General features: G+C 38.9%; 4 protein-coding genes across 4 annotated transcripts; 2 read left to right on the top strand and 2 right to left on the bottom strand.

Moving 5' to 3' along the window:
* Nucleotides 1–830: 830 nt before the first annotated feature.
* Nucleotides 831–1332, bottom strand: LOC145709782 (uncharacterized). Its single transcript, XM_081787485.1, has 2 exons — nt 1038–1332; nt 831–993 (listed from the first exon to the last, which is right to left on the bottom strand). Exons 1-2 carry the CDS (start codon nt 1318–1320, stop codon nt 845–847), a joined length of 432 nt encoding a protein of 143 aa, XP_081643611.1. The 5' UTR covers nt 1321–1332; the 3' UTR covers nt 831–844.
* Nucleotides 1333–1658: 326 nt separating this feature from the next.
* Nucleotides 1659–2866, top strand: LOC145709713 (uncharacterized). Its single transcript, XM_081787414.1, has 7 exons — nt 1659–1804; nt 1886–2082; nt 2126–2301; nt 2343–2397; nt 2444–2532; nt 2576–2651; nt 2698–2866. Exons 1-7 carry the CDS (start codon nt 1668–1670, stop codon nt 2850–2852), a joined length of 885 nt encoding a protein of 294 aa, XP_081643540.1. The 5' UTR covers nt 1659–1667; the 3' UTR covers nt 2853–2866.
* Nucleotides 2867–3260: 394 nt separating this feature from the next.
* Nucleotides 3261–7968, top strand: LOC145711674 (putative oxidoreductase YjmC). Its single transcript, XM_081789362.1, has 11 exons — nt 3261–3411; nt 3465–3493; nt 4436–4528; nt 4673–4728; nt 5499–5551; nt 5627–5757; nt 6057–6222; nt 6288–6338; nt 6850–7107; nt 7358–7511; nt 7851–7968. The coding sequence occupies exons 1-11, from the start codon at nt 3362–3364 to the stop codon at nt 7932–7934; spliced, it is 1125 nt and encodes a 374-aa protein (XP_081645488.1). The 5' UTR covers nt 3261–3361; the 3' UTR covers nt 7935–7968.
* Nucleotides 7969–12475: 4507 nt separating this feature from the next.
* On the bottom strand, nt 12476–13860 carry LOC145709723 (uncharacterized). Its single transcript, XM_081787424.1, has 5 exons — nt 13729–13860; nt 13607–13686; nt 13343–13529; nt 12985–13296; nt 12476–12815 (listed from the first exon to the last, which is right to left on the bottom strand). Exons 1-5 carry the CDS (start codon nt 13788–13790, stop codon nt 12722–12724), a joined length of 735 nt encoding a protein of 244 aa, XP_081643550.1. The 5' UTR covers nt 13791–13860; the 3' UTR covers nt 12476–12721.
* Between the last annotated feature and the right edge of the window lie 5533 nt (nt 13861–19393).

Below are 19393 nucleotides of genomic sequence, written 5' to 3'. Positions count from 1 at the left end.
ATGAGGAAAAATAAATGAAAAAGCAAAATTTTTCTCCTAAAAGGGTCTTTTCAAATTTTTTTTCTGACATTTTGATATTTTGACTCGGAAAAAGCTGAGTTGTCGCGACAGAAACGGGCTCTAAAAATGGTCTCCAGAAATAATTGGAAATTGGATTAGCCGTGAGTGGAGGATAAAGAAGCTGGCAACAGACCTTGACGTAGACATTCGATATTTTCTCAGGCGCGGATAAGCCAGCTCCGGACCAACAGTGATTACCACGCTTGGCCTTGCGCATCCGTGAGCCAAAGACTTTTCAGGTTACAGTTGTTGCAAAAAGAGACACAAATCTGACGGGACTTGCTAATGAGGCTCTTTGCTGATGATTTGTCTTACATGAAAAAATTGACAGAAAAAGATTGCAGTGCGATTAGTCGACAGTTTTGTCCAGAACCGGAGGCCGATGGGGTCGATACTCTTACTCTGCAAAAGTGAAGAAGATATCGTCGAAGTCCTAGAAGAAGCGAAAGGCTTCAAGTGGAAAGACAGAAAATGCAGAGCTTGTTTGAATTTTCCTGCCGATTTAACTGCTCGTTTAAATGTATGCGTGAATAAATAATGATCAGATTTTCGATCGAGAGCGAAATCAAGGAAGAGTTTCGAAATTTAAGAGAAGAAAGCTTTTTATAGATTTTTAAAGAAAGACCATAATATTTTGAAAAAATGAACAAACTGGATTTTCATTTTCGACGACAGAACTGACAAAATGGTAAATAAGCATGTCTCATATTCGTATTTAAAGTAAGTCTTTGATTGCTCAAAACATGCAATGAACAGTGTTAATTATTGTTCTTAGGGTATATTACTACAAGAAATGATTGCTAAACAAAGAAATGACAAGACAAGAGTATACAGAATAGTTTGAAGTTGCATTGGAAAATGTTGTAGTTTCAGGGGTTGTTTTTGTAGACGGATTAAATTGAGTTGTTGATTCGTCAACTCGACCGTTTGTCGCTGTAACTGACATAAAAAGCGATTTCACTATTGTTTTTATTTACCTAATGGGGAAGTTGAAATCTCTGCTTCTGTGGTTTTCCTTGTTGTTGTCAACGAATCGGCTTGAGTAATGCTTTCTGTTGGCAAAGTTGTCTCTAGAATCGAAGATGTCGAGGATGTCGAAAATAGCGTTTGAGAGGTTATTTTCGTTGCTGTTGTTGTTGTTCTCATCGTTGTGGTTGTTGTTGTAGTTGTAGTTGTCGAAGTTGTGGTCGTCGTTGTCGTCGACGTCGTTGTATCTGCGAAAGAAACAGAAAAGAGAAAAATAAGTAGAATTTTCATCATTTTTTCGATCGAGCTGAGGCCGCTTTTCTCAATTAAAATTATCTACTGTGGCGACAATTGTAAGTTGATTGAATGCGGATGTTTCTTTAGTCGACTTATTCTTCTCAGCGGAATCAGAATATTTGACAAATGGTCGACTTTCAAAGTGCTCAAAGTCGCTATTTACATTTCTAGCTTTCCCGATCCCATTGAAAAAAATCTTCGAGAAGAGCAATAAACTCACATGCTTCCTTGCAATCTGACGCTGTAATTACAAAAGTCATAGGTGCAAAATGTCAATAGAATTCCAATAACCCCAAAGTGCGATATCTTTTTCGCCTCAAATCAGAAAAAGAAAAAAGGCGAAAATGAAGCTGATCGCAGGATTGATCCCGCTTTTGACAGCAAGTGACAAGGAATTTATCAAATGCTACGAGTGCTTTCACCAGCTGTTTGAGAGCGGAATGGAGGTCGGATCGGCTGATTGTTTGAATCCCGATGAAAAGTAAGTTTTGCGTGAAAAAGGCAAAATTGAATTATTAAAAAATAAGTTATTAAATTTTTTCAATTGAAATTAAATTTTTAGCACAAAAGTGTCCGAAAAGTTGCGATACAAGACGCACACCAGCCAAAGTACTGGAAAAGTCTACACTTTGCGAACCGATTGTCAAGCAGTCAAAGGAACTGGTTACGAAGAAGTGATTCTGCCAAACGGAGAGCCGGGATGGAATCACTTTACATTCGTCGAGCGAGGGCATTTTGAGTATCTCCAGGGCGCGCCAGGTTTGGTTTTCTCTTCCTTGATTTCTTCACTTTCATTTTTCAGGATACGATTACGAGGGAAAAGTCGACGGAGCTCTTCACACTCTTGAGCTTCATTCTTGCGGTTCTGACGTTGATGAATGCTCCAAAATGGTGACTTTTCCGATCCAAGAGCCAGAATCATTCGATTTTGCCGCGCCACCAACCCCTTCTGATCCCCATGGTCAGCCTTGTTACAAAGTGAGTTCAGCTTTTCTTTTGTGTTTCTTCATCTTCTTTAGTGCGAAGGATGGTCACACTTTGAAGAAGATTCTCAACAATGGGTTCCCAGCGAAGGTAAACGGAGTTTTTATTATCGAAATTCAGAAAAAATTTTTTCAAGATTTCCGATTTTGCGAAGCTGCAACAAATATGCAAAACAATATCACCGACTGCTGGGGAACTTGCGAAGTTTCTCGACAATCATTTGCAGTAAATTCATCTCAAGTTGTTATTTCATCAACGAAAATTTTAGTACAAAGGCCAAGAAATGAGCCGAGAAGTTCATCGATTCTGCAACAATGGAACTGAAGGAAGCAACACTCAGAAAAGTAAAAGAATGAAAATCCTCATGTCATCTTTTCATCACTTTTTCAGACACACATTTGAACGAATTCCACCACCAGAAGGCGGACGCGAGCATTATGTGCCAATACGACTTGTGCAACGAGGATTTCCTGCCAGGTGGATTTTCTGTCACTCAAATTTCTGCGACTCTTCTTGTCGTGATGATTGGCTTGTTTTACAATTAAAAAATGATTGAATAAAGGAGTATTTGAATATTCTAAAAAATTGATTCAAGCGTGAAAGGGTCATTTACAAGACAAAATACCCATGAATATCGATTTTTATGTAAAAATTTGATATTTTAAGAAATAACTAAAAAGCGATGAATTTGAAAAGACCATAATTTAATGAAAAATTTTAGGAAACAGAAATTTTTGAATTCGTAATTTATTGACTTTCTTATTGACTTTTTATTGACTAGGTGATCAAGGAATCTATGAACCACTACACGGTTGAGCAAGATACAATTTCTCCTTATTTTCTATCAATTTTTCTAGAACAATATTTGAAATCTCATCTTCTCTCCCATAAAATGAAGAGGGCCCTTGGCTCAAGAGCAATTTGAAATCGTTATTACTCATCTGAGCATTTTGAAATTTTGCTTCGCCCTAAGCAAACGAAAGACTACCAGACACAATCAAAAGGAGAAACTCTCTACCCTCGGGCATCTTCAAAAAAAAACAGAGAGGAAATAATGGCGCAAGTACTGGTCAAGCGCAAGGAAATTGTGAACTTTGTCACTAGGTGAGTCATGTTTTTTTTATTGAAAATAGAAAAATCAAAGAATGAATTTCTAGGGTTCTTCGGAATGCTGGAGCTAATGAAGGAAAGGTTTTTTGAGTCAGAATGGCTGGGCTCGAAAATACGACGTAGGGTGGGAAAAAACCTAAAATGAAAAGCCGCGTAGCGGCTTTTCTGAATACGAAGCCGCAAAGCGGCTTCGCCAAAAATTTCAAATAGATCTTAAATTAAGATAAAATATTACTTAATTTTAGATCTATTTGAGAGTTTTTGCGAAGCCGCTTCGCGGCTTCGTTTTCAAAAAAGCCGCTACGCGGCTGTTCATTTTAGCTCTTTTCACACCCTAAGTCAGATTTTCTTGGGTTGGAGAAAATAAGGGAGCTTGCCATTTTTTTTCAAATTGAGCAGTTTAAAATAACGGACCGTTATTAACGGCACGGGTTTATCTCCCTGACTCGGATAAAAATGAAAATATATCCCGTCCGTCAAAACAAATCCCGCTCCATTCTCGACTCAATGTGAGAAAGGGGATCAATCGGGCTTTTGACTTTTTATTTATTTGGGCGGGCAGCTACCGGCCCTGACTTGCAAATGGGATAACACGTTGGACCTAATCCGGCCAGTCCCGGAACATCTCTGACGCGGGTTAGAAAACGAAAATGACAGTCACTTTCGACTCAAAAGAAAAAATTAGGGGATAGCATCTGGAACCGACAAAAAATTGTCGACAAATTTTGCGTGGGCGGCTTCTCGGCTGCTGATTGGTTGGTTTGCCGAATTCAGGGTCCTGATTGGTTGAAAATTTCAAAGCTAAATTTGTCGAAATTTTTGTCGTTTCCAGATGCCGGCCTAAAAATTACTGTAGTCCAAATTCTAGCGGAAAAAAATTCAAAAACACGTAGCGCTCTTGAATTTTTGGATCGAATTGAGATTTCGATCAAGAGACCTTTTTTATCCACGTGGCTAGAAAATATCCTGTTGGACATTTTAAAAAGCTAATTTATGACATCAAAAAACCTCTGAAAAGCGGAATCGTTACAAATGGGGGAAGTACTTGCGCATGCCGATTACAGGGGACACTTTTCTCACGGCCTCAATCGACTGGAAATGTACCACAACGGTAAGAAAATCACTTTTTTCGGTGGAAAAATAACAGTCCAATTTTTCTCCGGACTGCTCCAAAAAGAAAGCTCAGAAAAAAAATATTATGATTCGCGTTTCTAATCAGCCACAATTTCCAACCGCCAGGAGGATCATTTTTTAGATATGAAAGTTGGCGTCATCAAAAGCTCATCCGGAATCAAACCAGAAATCCTCAAGCCATGATTTTACCAATTTTTAATGCGAGATTCATCATAAAATGCCCACGTCGATTTTAAATAATAATATAATTATTTAAGGACCCCCACGTCAGCTCATCCCTTCGAAAAACGGAAATTTTAAAAAACACCATATTTTTGGTTCTTTCATGCGTCCTATGGTTAAAATTGCTTCAAAAACTTGATATGAGTAATTTTTACCAAGAAAAATCAATAGTTTCGCGGCGAAACTTTCGCCATAATTAGGGCAAAAAGGTCAATTTTTGGCGAAAAGCCCAATTTTCAAACGCGATTTTAAGGGTATTAGAGTCGAGATAGAACCCCAAAAATGAAGCCTCAAAATCGTTTTTTGACCCGTAGAATCCATTTCAGTAGTATGACCTCAAAATTCGGCCAAGTATAATTTGATTTTTTAATTTTTCCTAACCCTACTCCTAATCCGTGGGCTTCGCCCCCGGGACCCCCCTGGGTAAAAGTACGTAGTTCCTAACCCTAAGGCCTAACCTAGGGGGCTTCGCCCCCTTGGAACCCCCCTAACACTAACCTTAAATGAGGGTCGCCGAATTTTGAGACCATACTACGTCCATTTCTAGAGTCAAAATTTTGATATTACGAAATTTGAATTTTCAAAAAAAAACTGACGGGGGGGGGGTCCAATATATCTTGATCTTATCGAGCATTTGTCTTTCTACATATTCATAACTTAAAAGCGTTATATTAAAAAATAGCTGATTGTCGATAAAAATTTCAAAATAGAAATCATGAAAACAGGAAAATGCAGCAACTGCTTGGGTCGATGGAAATGGCGTTCTCGGAACAGGAAAGCGGAATCAACTCATTTTCTAAGCGGTTTTGAAACCCTTCAATTTCCTCCTTCGGGCAAACAAATCCGCAGCGAGCTCTTCTCGATTCCGGCAAAAAGTTACTGCTGATTTTTCGATGAAATTGGCGATCAAGAAAGCGAAAGAATCCGGCATCGGAATGGTCGTTGCAAAAGGAGCAAATCATTATTCAATCGCGGGGCACTGGGCTCTGATGGGGTCAGGTTCAAGAAATTGATTCTAGCGAGGAATGTGGTTAAGGCGGAGTCCGACCGTTTTGCATTTTTTTAAGAGACGGGGCTTGTTTAGACTTAATTTGCCATGCACGGAAATTTTTATTATTTTCGAAAAATTTTCAATAATCAAGTTTTAAAAATGACTCATCAGTTGTCTCCCCTGTTTTATCAAACCATCCCAATTCTGATCGATGGTCACTTCAAAGTGCATTTTTTTACCGCGGCCGTGAAACAACACTCCAACCACGTTTCATAAAACAGCATTATTGAACCAGCAAAAGCGGAAAAAGAAGGACTCATCGGAATGTCCTTCACCAACACCTCTCCCAAAACATATCCAACTCGTGGTTCGGCCCCGTCTTTGGGAACCAACCCGATTTCTTTCTTTGCTCCGGCGGAGGGAGATGATTACTTTGGTCTGGATATGGCGACGACAACAGGAAAACCGGTAAAAACCTATCATTTTATAAGAAAAAAGGGGAAAAATGAGTAACCGGGAAAAAAGTTGCGCTTGGGAAAATTGAAGTTAATCAACGAAGAGGCATCCCAATTCCAGGAAAGATTTTTATCGAAAACAATTATAAAATCCTCGAAAGTTTTTTCGGCTCGTTTTCTTCTCGGTCAATCAGAAGCAAGTATTTTTTCTCTCAGCCAATCACAGTCGAGCAAATCCCTCAAGAGCCCCGAATCCCCCTTCGCCTACCCTAGTTTATATATAAAGCTTTCAATAGTGACACCCTTATTTAATGAGTCATATTGGCTAGGGTAGGCTAAGGGGGATTCGGGGCTCTTGAGGGATTTGCTCGACTGTGATTGGCTGAGAGAAAAAATACTTGCTTCTGATTTGTTGAGAAAAAACGAGCCGAAAAAACCTTCGAAGATTTCACACCCTAGTCTTTATTCTTTGGGACCTTCCAAAACGTCGAAATTTTCGACTCGAAATTGTATGATCAGATATCCATGTTTCCAAAACACGTGAAATTTTCATGTTACCAACTCATGTCTCTTTTCGGATAACACGTATTTTCATCATCTTCAAAATTTTCAATTTTGCAAAATCTTTAAAGACGGTTGGGGAACGAACAAAGTCGGCGACGTGACAAACGACGCAAATCTGTGCATGAAAGAAGGCGGGCTCCTTCCCCTTGGCGGAACTGAAGAGACAGGGGGCTACAAAGGCTTTGGCTTGTGCATGATGGTCGAGGTGCTTTGCGGAATCCTGGCGGATGGGAAATATGGATCGAATGTGAGAAGATGGGGTTTTCACGGGGAAAACGACGAGGAAGCGAATTTGGGGCAATGTTTTATGGCAATTGATCCAAGGTAAAAACAAAAACAAGCGTTTTTGAAAGAAAATTATCGAAATCGTTGACCCATATTTTGGAAAAGAAACACGTGTCGTTACCTTAAGCCCATGTTCGACACAAAACATTACGGGCCCTCTAAAGTCATATCCGTTGTCTTAAAAAGTAGGTTAAGTCTGGTTTCAAAATGCAAGAGCCTTGCTCTAAAAAAGGGCCCCCGTGTTTGTCGTCTAAATTCGTGAATACACTTATATTGAGTGAATTTCTAGCTCTTTTGCTCCGGGCTTTGAAGGTCGAATGTCAGATTTGATGAAAATGCATCGCGATTTGGAGCCGTCCCCAAGCGCCAAGGGACCGGTCCTGGTCGCGGGAGATCCGGAGAGGATTCATATGAAGCAAACTGATGAACAAGGAGGAATCAAGGTAGGATACCTAATGCTTGGGTCGGCAGCCTGTGAAGAAAACCTGAGTCAGGGTCCAAAATATCGTCAAAGAAACGCCGCGCAGCGGCTTTACAAAAAGCCGCTTTGTGGCTTTTTCAAAATAAACAAATGGATTTAAGGGATCACCCCCGATTTTCAAAACTTCTGGGGGATCCCTTAAATAATAGTTCTGCGAAGCCGCTTCGCGGCTTCGTTTTCAAAAAAGGCGCTGTGCGGCTTTTTATTAAATATCTTTCAGACCCAGTCTGAGGTTTTTTACATACCGAGCTTGCCGACCCTAGACCTAAATATTGCTCAATAATAAACAATTCTTTTTCAGTACCACAAGCAAATTATCGAGCACTACAACGAACTTGCGGAGAAAATCGGCGTCGAAAAGATTCCTTTTGAAATTTCTCAATAGTAATTTCTGAACAAAATAAACTTCTTGAAAAGAAAAAAAAAAGAAAAACTGATTAATCTCCGCTTCCGGAAAATTTCAAGTGCGTCAGAACCACAATTGGGTCTATGCTGGATGAGACAGGCCCTGTCAGATGTAGAAAACTCAATCATTTTTGATGCGGCGCGGCAGATTTTTTTACTTGTGGACTTCTTTGAATATTTCTCGGGTTGTTTGATCCGACGTGGCAAATATTATATTGGTTAAGGGTGTCCTTGGCTTAGTACGAAGAATAGTGCTTTTACCACGAGAATGGTTATTTATGGAAATTTTGGCGCTTTATTCAGGGTGCACTTGGCGCTCTCTTGTTGTAAAGGGTACCAACTCAACTCAGTTCTTTTGAAATTCACGTTGGTTTTTCCGACTTTTTTATTGAAAAAACTCAGACTGAAACAAAATCGGCAAGAATTCCAAAATGCTCTTTTCTGTGATGTCTTTCCACAAGCATTCTTCGAATGTAGCGAATTTTCGTATTGTGAATTCGCCGGTGAAACTTTTCCAGCAGCGCCAAACTCCTTCAATTTCATCAATCACTATTCTATCTTATTTTATACAAGCTCTTACAGGTCACCTTCAATTCGCGCGAAAAAAGACAAGAAAAATGAACGAAAATAGTGTCAGTCTCATTTTTTTAACTTATGACAACAGCTCTTTAGCAACTTATTAGGGAGATCCTTGATTTCTATTATTAATAACCATTAACCATTAAATGGCTTCTCGGTAAAATAAAGTAGAAAATGACGTCATATTTAAGAGAAGTCCGGCGTTGCAAATATAATATAAATTTATTTTCAATCAAAAAATAAAAATTAAAAAATCATCATTTTAAAATAGTTATGCGTCTTTTATTTTCGAGTAAATTTCAGTCAGAAATAACCAGCAAGTATTCCATAACCCCCAATCTCGTCCAATCTCTCCCTCAACATTCGGTAAATAATCCGAATTTTCGCCAAGTGTATTTGCCGCTTGAAATATTCAAGACGCCTTGCTCTCCTAAAACAATGGATCTAATTTACAAAAAGCTCTTTTTTACCATTCAGCATCGGTCTCAGCAAAAACAAATAAAATGAAAAAGAAAAGAAAAAATGCAAGTCTCATCAAATCTTTTTTTGAACTCTGAAGTCCCGAGTTCATCTGTTTTTTGTATGTCACGAGTTTTCGGCAATTTTTAATTCATAAGACGACTGTTAAGGCAATCAACTGTTTAAAAAACGTTTACATCATTCTTCAATTGTTCAATTGTTTTTTTCTTATCATTTATTCAAGTGCTTGTTTGAAATTAGCAAGGCGAGAAAAAGCAGAGGTTCAGAATCAACTCTTTCTTAAACAAAAAGGGGAAAGAGTCAGAAATAGTCAGCTAGAATTCCGTATCCACCAGTTGAATCCAATGTTTCCATGAGCATTCGTCTTAGATAACGGATCTTTGCCTCGTGAATAAGTTTTTTAAATCTTTCGATTTGCGCTTCTTTCCTAAAAGTCATCATCAGAAAGAGAGCTGTCTGGAACCGACAGAAAAATTTCGACAAATTTTTCGTTGAAATTTTCGACCAATCAGAAGCCTATTTTCGGCAAACCGGCGAATCAGCCGCTGAGTGGCCGCCCGTACAAAATTTGTCGAAATTTTTTATTGGTTTCCCATCAGAAATCCTCAAAATCTACTCTTACGTTTCTCCGGTCTTCTTAGCAAAACCAAAGTATAAAAAAATCGACATTAAAAGTGTCAGTCTCATTTTTGAATCAACAGACGCAGCGATGAAAATTGGCTATAAGGACTGTCTTTACTGTCTGTTTTATTTATTTGAACATTGTTAGGAACTAATCTAATATTAAATGCTTCAGTCCTCTTTTGCTAAAAACATGAATTCATTTTCGAGAACAGTCTTTCAGTGTCGATTTCGATCAGTTCATTTAAAATTTGCCAATAAAGTATTGAAAAAAGGAAAGGCGATGCTTTAATTAAGTATAAAGTATTCGAGGTCAAAGACTTTTTGTGGACATTTTGGAGCATAAATGACAAAAACTGATCTAGTTGAGCCCTGAACTCGGAAACCTGAGTTAGGTACTCAAGAGCTCGGATGAAAATCCGCGTAGTGAGTTAATTCGACGATTTGATGGTGATAACTTAAGGGTATCTAGACGTTAACTCATTTTTACTCTAAAACTCTTCATAAGCTTAATTTTGAAAATAAAACCTTATGGAATCTTAAGGGTGTATGGGGAGAAAACGCTGTTTGAAAATGGCTACCACGTCGATAGGGATCCTTAAGAATTAAAAAGCATGCTGAGAAATTTGAATTTCTTATAAAAATTCTGATTTTTCTCTAAAAATAATTGTTGACCATAAATAAAAGTCTGCTCGACTATTCATCACGTGGCTTGATGTAAAGCCGGAAGAATTTTCGTCCGGATGCGGGAATTTCACTTGACATTCTGTCTTGTAAAAGGAAAGGCTCAAAGTCATTTTCCCAGAAAACAAGAAACGTATCCAAAAAGTTTTCTCGCGTTAATCGTTTGAAAACTATATTTCCTCTTATTTGGGATTAAAGTCGTCATAGCCGGATTTCGTGCTTATTTAATTAGCGCTTTTTTGTTTAATTGGGCAGTGATCGTGCTTGCACCTCCGACAGGTGATTATAAACGCCTGTCCGAAGAAATTCAACAGAAACGAAACTATTAGCGACTGTCGGAATTAAGACCGGAATAACACGATCAAAGAAGAAAGTGAGTTTCCCAGAAGTTTCGTTTTCTACTGTCCGAAATTGTTGATTTTCGCAGAAAAAGGACTCTATGAGTCATTAATAATATGTCATTATGATATGACTCAAATTATCTATCATTTGTGATTCATATAATATGAGTCAGATGAATCATATTATTTGATATGTCATCTTAATATCATATTATATGACTTATATGAGTCACATGATATATGAGTCATATCATTTGACTCATGTTATGAATCATAATGTGAGTCATATCAAATCATATGTTGTATGAATTATACAGTATGATATGTCGATGATATATCATATGACTCATATTATTTGAGTCATTATTTATGATTTGATGATATGATATGACTCATATGATATGACCGATTTCTTGGTTTTCCCATCTCCGAAATATTCCTACCGCGTCAATTCTCTCATCAAGCCCTGAATTGATTAATCCTTTCTTATCCCTTCCGACAAAAGCTCACTGAATTTTCGGAACGCCGGCGGTCTTCATCGCACAGTACGGAATGTTGCTTCGCTAGAATTAGGAGAATCTCCTTTTACAAAATTTTTGTCACATTGAGAATTTAGAGCAGAGACATTCTTTCGCTCTAAAACCGGTCTTATGACATCTTGTCACGAGTTAATTAGGTCGAAAATCAAAGCTCTTTTGCTGAAAATCAGGGATCTTCCCGACAGTGCTAAAAATGTCACGAATGTCACAAATGTAACGAATGTCACGAATGTCACGGATGTAACGAATGTCATGAATGTCACGGGTTTTCGTGACATTTTCAGCAAAATCGTGACATTCGTGACTTTTGTGACATTCGTGACAATTGGACATCTTCAGTACTGACCGATTTTTCAATCAAGATCAGACGAACTCTGACTCATTTTTGCTATGTTGAATTATTTTCTGAACGCGCTTGTTTCAATATTCCCGATTCCTGTTTTGCCCTCTTCCACGAGCCCTTCTTTCTTTATGAAATTCGTCGAAAGAATGCTTGCTTCAAGTTGATTTTGTGGTTCGCCAATTGTGTCAGAAAATTTTCCGCCTTGCTGGAGCTTAACTTTCTTAAACTTCTTAACGCTAGAATTTACTTTGCAGGTTTTTGTTAAACCGAGAAGATCAAGTTCTGCAGATGTGGAACTGTAGCGAAGGTCACGGAAGGGGGATTACGGTAGGAGACGGTTGAGATGATATAATTTCATCGGAATTTTCGGCAGGGGGTGCGACCTTGAGACGTCGGAAAATGTGGCAGAATGAGTGCACCTGACATATTTCTTTTTCGTGCTCAATCTATTTTCACGTTGGCGAAGTCCAGAGCTCTCCTTTTTAATCGCGAATCTGCTCAATTTGAGAAGAAATATCAACGCGTTGGTAACTGAAAATCAAAGCTGGTGAAGAAGGTTCAACAAAACCGACTCCACCGCTGGAATTCTTAAGATGGTAGCCCGCAAAAGTCATCGGCACGCGAAAGAAAGGAGCTGCGTGGCTTATTTTTGTGAACACGTGATTTCCCCTCCTTTTCTTTTCAAGTTGATTGCTTTTTCAAGTTGTTTGACCAAAAGAACAATTTGATAAATTAAGGGGGTAGACATCGCTTATTGGATTTTCTCGACGATTTTCGTCTCAATTTGCTATGGTTACCCCCTTATTTTTTTTTCTTCTAAAAATGAAATAAGGGCGTCAATAACCAAAGTTCTTGAGTAAATAACAATCACTTTCTGCGGCTGAATTTTAGAGGAAGAAACATTTGGAGATTATTTTTGAGATTTTTATTTATTTAAGATTTCTTACAAATCGCAAGTTGCAGTGTAGTTTGTTTGTATATGTACAGTGATACAAAAGAAAGAAAGAGAACAAGCAAAAAGTTCGCGTTTCAAATATTTGAAACTCAAGGAAAAAATCACCGTTTTCAGGCATTTTTGTTCCTTTTTCGTCAAAAACAAGAAGAAGAGCTTAAAATTAACATTGACCAGCTGGCTTGGCAGTTGGTCCGTCGCAGCATTGGTTGCTTCGGCGGGGTTTGTTCAGTGGGAAAGTGGTCTTGTCTCCACAGCATTCTTCGATGGGGTTTCCGGCTGGAGCTCCTTTTCGGCAGTAGTCTTCTCGGACGAAACCGCCCTGAAAAAGGGTTGAAAAATGGGTGAAAAAATGTTGAAAATGAGTCATTTTTAATGACTCATAGCTGGTGGTTTTGATTGGCTAAGAAAAAACTGCCTTCTAATTGGCTAAGAAGACAAATCCTGGCTTTTGATTGGCTGCTGAATTTTTTGAAAATATTTATTTTTACCTTGGCAGAGTGGTAAGAAACATCCCACTCAGATTCGTATTTGGCCAATCCCTGGCGAGCTGAAGATCGCACTGGCAAATGTTGTATCGACAGCTGCCGGGAGTGTTGGTGCAGACGACATCTTTGCTGCCATCGTCGTTGGTGAGAAGATCGAATCGGTAGCCGACTTCTTCGCCTTTGCACTCTCGCTCGCCGTCGTATTCTTCGACGAGGCATCTGTAGCACTGCTTGAAGTCGAAGCAGGATTGATCGATGTTGTCGACTGGTCGACCGTAGCCGCCGGATGCGATGTTGTGCGAACCCTCTGGAAGGCTAGAAAGAACAGTCAAGACCCTTAGAGGGAGGTTTTAAGTCTCACCAATAGCATCCGTAGTAGCAGTATCGACCAAACTTCTGCTCAGCTTGGAGCCAAAGGACGATGATCTTGAGTTGTCGGAATTTTCGGACTTCAAGCTCGGTCGGTTCCTGGATGAATCGTTCGTTTTCGCTGCCTCCTTGAGCCATGAGATCCATGATCAGCTGCTCGAGGTCGTCAACTTCTCCGCCTAAAGAAGAATTTTGAATAAAAAAAGCTCGAAAATCGCGATTCGAGACAAAAAATTTGGGAGAAAAAAGGACTTACCGGCAAGACCAGCCAAAAATTCGTTGTAAACATCCAAATCTTCTTCTCCGGTGAAGGACTGAGAAACTTCTCGTCGATTTCTAGAGCTGGATTTATCACTAGAAATGAGGAAAAGACTTTACCTGTGTGGAGTGGCGAGTTCACTGGCAAAAGCTCCAAGAGTCAAAAAGTTGAAGATTTTCATTTTTCTCAGTTCTTGGCTTTTTTCTTCGCTTTCAAAAGAACAAGTTTTCGAGTATTTCGATTTTTGCGGATTTGGATATGCAGAAGAAGCGCAAAACGCGCGCTTTTATTATCGTGAAAACGCGCGAATCGCCGAGCGTGAGCGCCATCTAGGCCGGCGCGCGCTAGATCGAAAGCGGCGCTAGAAACTGTCTGAAAATTAAGCGCTGACTAACGGTGATAACTGGGCGAATGGGAGAAAGGTTGATATTTGCACTTTGGTTCGAATCGAAAAAAATTTCGAATTGAAATTTCCTTTAATTTTAAGCCAATCAAATAAGGGCATTTTGCGAGTAGGCCAATCAGATTTCGATAGAAAAAATGTCGCAAAAATCGATTTTTTCCTCGAAATGTCGCAAAATGTCGCAAAATATAGCTAAATGTCGCCGAATATCGCAAAGCATCGCAAATGTCGCCGAGCGTCGCAAAATGTCGCAGAATGTAGTGAAATGTCGCCGAATAACGCAAAGTATCGCAGAATGTCGCAAACTCTCGCAAAATGTCGCAAAATGTCGCTAACATTAGTTCCCCTCTTAAAAATCGATGATTATTTTTATTGATAGCAAATTTTATAATATATAATTACTATTCGAAATTTATGCTCGTTTATTTTCTTTTAAGATAATTATTTATATATGAGGAGCTTTTTATGATTTTTCAAATTTGAAATTAAAGAAAAATTCCATTGTCAATCCGCTTCGACCTGGAGTCAAGGACAAAGTGAGTGTCAAAAATTCGCGAAAATATCTTTGTTGGAGAATGCTCAATTCAAGCGCCTCATTTTTTGAAAAGGTTGAGCTGGTTGCTAATTAATTTGGCCTTATTCACACGTTAATCCCGCTTTTTTTTGCTTGACAAAATCCTGAACGGAATCCTGAAGCAATTTCTAAAGCGATTCAGCGATTTCAGCATTTTATACGTGCCAAAAAAGGATCCGAAGAAATAATTTGCGTTTAAAATAATTGTCATTTTTCGCGCCAAAAACGAGGCTAAGGAATTTCGAGAAGAAAATCGAAATATGTTCAAATAATCAACCATTTATGAATAGTTCAAAAAGAGTTGTTTGTTAATTTTGAGATTTTTATGGTGCCTACCTTTTTCAAAAGAAAAAGAAGAAAACAAAAATATTTTTATTATGGGAGAAACGCTGATATTGGCAACTTGATGGCTCGAATCGTAGAAAAATAGCGACTCGAATTTTTATTATTCTTTTGGCCAATCAAAGAACCATATTTGGCGAATTGGCCAATCAGATTCGATCAAAAAATTGTCGCAAAAATCGATTATTTTGTCGCAAAATGTCGCAAAATGTCGCAAAATGTCGCTTCCATTAGCTCCCTTAATCAAAACAATTATAATTTTTGTTATTTATCATACCTATTCAAAATTAATGCTTGTTTATTTTTTCAAATGATTTTGTGCAAAAATCCATTCCAGATTCGCCCCGAACTCGACTCAAGGACAAAGTGAGTGTTAAAAATTCGCGAAAATAACTTTGTTGGCGAATGCTCAATTCAAGCGCCTCATTATTTTTCGAAAAGGTTGAGCTGGTTGCTAATTAATTTGGCCTTATTCACACGTTAATCCCGCTTTTTTACCCAAAATCCTGAACGGAATCCTGAAGCAATTTCTAAAGCGATTCTTTCAGCATTTTATACGGAGCATCCGAAGAATAATTTGTGTTTAAAATAGTTGTCATTTTTCGCGCCAAAACGGGGTTGAAGAAAATCGAGTTCCACGTAGACCAGAGCTGAATGGATTTACTCGTCGCCGAGTTCGTGTCGATTAAATAAACTTTCGAGGATAATTAGCCAGCTTTGCGGATATGTCCAGATCTTGTGAGGCGCACAAGTCCCGAGGAAATAGCCGTAAAGGGCACGATTTTTCTCAAAAGATTTGGTTAAATTCTGTTTTTCAGAGAGACACAATAATGCGGGCTGAAACACCTTTACTTTCAAGTAAATTAGGACAAGATACATCGTTCATTGATTTATTGCTTGATATATTACTTGAAGTAATAGAAAAGTATTACTAGGGTAAATCACTAATAATTCGCCTTTTACTGGGCTTAGTAAGGGGGACGTATAATACATTTTTAGAAAGCCCAGGACCTGAGGATCATTTTGACTATTGATACCAGGGGTGATCTCGTACCCTGAGGGCATTAAGGTACCTCCGAAGTCAGAAAATCTGGCCACTTTCGGAAATTCGAATTTTCGGCCGCCCAGACCGCCTTTTAGAAGCAACGGCAATGCTAGAATTGTAGCTCAGGCTCTGACGGTCATTTTGGGGTGTCAAAAGTACTGATTACCCCCCTTCCTGAGGCGCTAGAGACCCCGAAGTTGGGAAAGTTGACCGAAAACAGGTACTTTTCTTCAAAAATACCCATTTTCCTCATTTATGCTTCCAAAATGCTTGTGATAAGTTGTTTTCTACATTTTGAGGCAGAAGACACAGGTTGGGGTCACCCGAGGTCATTTTGGGTCACAAATTCAAATTTTAAGCATATTTCATAATCTTTAGGGTAAATCACTAATAATTCGCCTTTTTCTGGGCTTAGTAAGGGGTCATATAATACATTTTTAGAAAGCCCAGGACCTGGGGATCATTTTGACTATTGATACCAGGGGTGATCTCGTACCCTGAGGGCATTAAGGTACCTCCGAAGTCAGAAAATCTGGCCACTTTCGGAAATTCGAATTTTCGGCCGCCCAGACCGCCTTTTAGAAGCAACGGCAATGCTAGAATTGTAGCTCAGGCTCTGACGGTCATTTTGGGGTGTCAAAAAGTACTGATTACCCCCTTCCTGAGGCGCTAGAGACCCCCGAAGTTGGGAAAGTTGACCGAAAACAGGTACTTTTCTTCAAAAAATACCCATTTTCCTCATTTATGCTTCCAAATGCTTGTGATAAGTTGTTTTCTACATTTTGAGGCAGAAGACACAGGTTGGGGTCACCCGAGGTCATTTTGGGTCACAAATTCAAATTTTAAGCATATTTCATAATCTTGACCTCAAATGACCTCAGGTGACCCCAAACTGTGTCTTCTGCCTCAAAATGTAGAAAACAACTTATCACAAGCATTTTGGAAGCATAAATGAGGAAAAATGGGTATTTTTTGAAGAAAAGTACCTGTTTTCGGTCAACTTTCCCAACTTCGGGGGTCTCTAGCGCCTCAGGAAGGGGGTAATCAGTACTTTTGACACCCCAAAATGACCGTCAGAGCCTGAGCTACAATTCTAGCATTGCCGTTGCTTCTAAAAGGCGGTCTGGGCGGCCGAAAATTCGAATTTCCGAAAGTGGCCAGATTTTCTGACTTCGGAGGTACCTTAATGCCCTCAGGGTACGAGATCACCCCTGGTATCAATAGTCAAAATGATCCCCAGGTCCTGGGCTTTCTAAAAATGTATTATATGACCCCTTACTAAGCCCAGAAAAAGGCGAATTATTAGTGATTTACCCTAAAGATTATGAAATATGCTTAAAATTTGAATTTGTGACCCAAAATGACCTCGGTGACCCCAACCTGTGTCTTCTGCCTCAAAATGTAGAAAACAACTTATCACAAGCATTTTGGAAGCATAAATGAGGAAAATGGGTATTTTTGAAGAAAAGTACCTGTTTTCGGTCAACTTTCCCAACTTCGGGGTCTCTAGCGCCTCAGGAAGGGGGTAATCAGTACTTTTGACACCCCAAAATGACCGTCAGAGCCTGAGCTACAATTCTAGCATTGCCGTTGCTTCTAAAAGGCGGTCTGGGCGGCCGAAAATTCGAATTTCCGAAAGTGGCCAGATTTTCTGACTTCGGAGGTACCTTAATGCCCTCAGGGTACGAGATCACCCCTGGTATCAATAGTCAAAATGATCCCCAGGTCCTGGGCTTTCTAAAAATGTATTATATGACCCCTTACTAAGCCCAGAAAAAGGCGAATTATTAGTGATTTACCCTAAGTATTACTCAGTTTAGAAAGGGCAACGAAAGTGGAGCTTTAATTATTGTATCGAAAAGTTGCCATGTTAAAAACATTAATTACTTAGGTAAATTCATATTTTATGATTTTTCAATAAAAGATATACTAGAAAATTTGAAAAAAATCTGGTCAGATCACCCGTAATGTGCCATTTTTAAAACTAAAATAAGCTGATTTTTATAAAAGACTATACTGTTAAGTGACTAAACTTTAGTCTATACAGTCAGGTCTTGCAGTTGCGCGACCTGCAATTGCGTGGTTTTTGGCAAAAATCCCGAAAATAAAAACCGCGTAATTGCAAGACCTGACTGTAACATAAATTATAATTTAAAATTAAATCAACCCCAACCCTAACCCTGAGCAAATCTTGCCCTATCGTTATCACTCAAACCTTTTATTATTCATTTGGCTATTTATGCTTCTTTTTCAATACACAAGCCAAGCTTTATTATTAAAAAGATGCTTACATAATTCCGGAAGAATCAGATCCGGGGGTCCCTTGTTTCCTCATTTTTCTTGTATTTTTCGGAAATGCGTGACAACATCCTATCAGCAAAGAACAACGGTAATTGCCAATGTGAGCCACGTGAGCTCCAAATAGACACAGCCGAACTAACACCTCAAGGGTCAGCGAGTTATTTGTTTGCGGTTTCATTTTTGCTAATAACCAAAAATTGTAAAACGGAAAATTTTGAACTTCGAAGGGAAATCGAAAAGAATGGTTGTGGTGAATATTTAAAACTCAGACAGGAAGGCTTATTTCAAAACCGAAATGAGCTTTTGGAGTGGGAGAAACCATGGGAGAATTGGCAAAAGTGGATTTCAGAAAAGCCTAGCGGATATGACGCGGCTTTTGCTTATGCGCGAATTCCTACTGGAACGTTTTCCTTATCAACGGTTTTTTCAAAAGAGACGTTCAACTTTTTCTGTATTTCACCAACACTTGTAAATTCAGGACCCCAGTTAAGGGCCTCGAAATGAACGGGTACGTAACTGCGCCGGAACCCGCCAATTGACGCGTCCGGATAAGAACTATAAGAGAAACTTTAAGGCTGATAATTATCTGACGTCTCTCTTTTGTGTTCCTTGCGTCAACAACGCTCCTCGAAACCGTAGCTTAGCGGCTCCGTTCATTTTTCGAAAGAAGCGAGCTGTTACAGGCTTTAGGGTTAGAGGCACGTTTTAGTAAATAAGGACAATCCGGGAAAATCGTCGGGAGGGGCTGATGAGATTCTCTTTTCGAGGGGAAAAGAAAAAACGAAATTCGATGGAAAAATAATTTTAAGGACCTCCCCCCCGAAAATGAAAATTTTTTAAAACACCATATTTTTGGTTCTTAATGCGTTCTTAGGTTAAATTTGCATCTAAAACTTGATAAAAAGAATTTTAAACCAAGAAAAATCAATATTTATGCCAAAATTCGGGCAAATTCGTCAATTTTCCGCGAAGAGTCTAATTTTCAAATGTGATTTTGGGGGTGAAAGAGTCGTTTATTGACCCGTAGAATCCATTTTCGAGGTCAAAATTTCGAAATTTGATTTTTCGAAAAATCTGACGGGGGTCCTTAAATAAGGATGAAAGAAATAAGACTTAAGG

Source organism: Oikopleura dioica, chromosome 1 (assembly GCF_907165135.1).
Source record: "Oikopleura dioica chromosome 1, OKI2018_I68_1.0, whole genome shotgun sequence".
Lineage (NCBI taxonomy): Eukaryota > Metazoa > Chordata > Appendicularia > Copelata > Oikopleuridae > Oikopleura > Oikopleura dioica.
The sequence above is the reverse complement of the archived record's forward strand: the minus strand, read 5'-3'. Positions and strand labels throughout refer to the sequence as shown.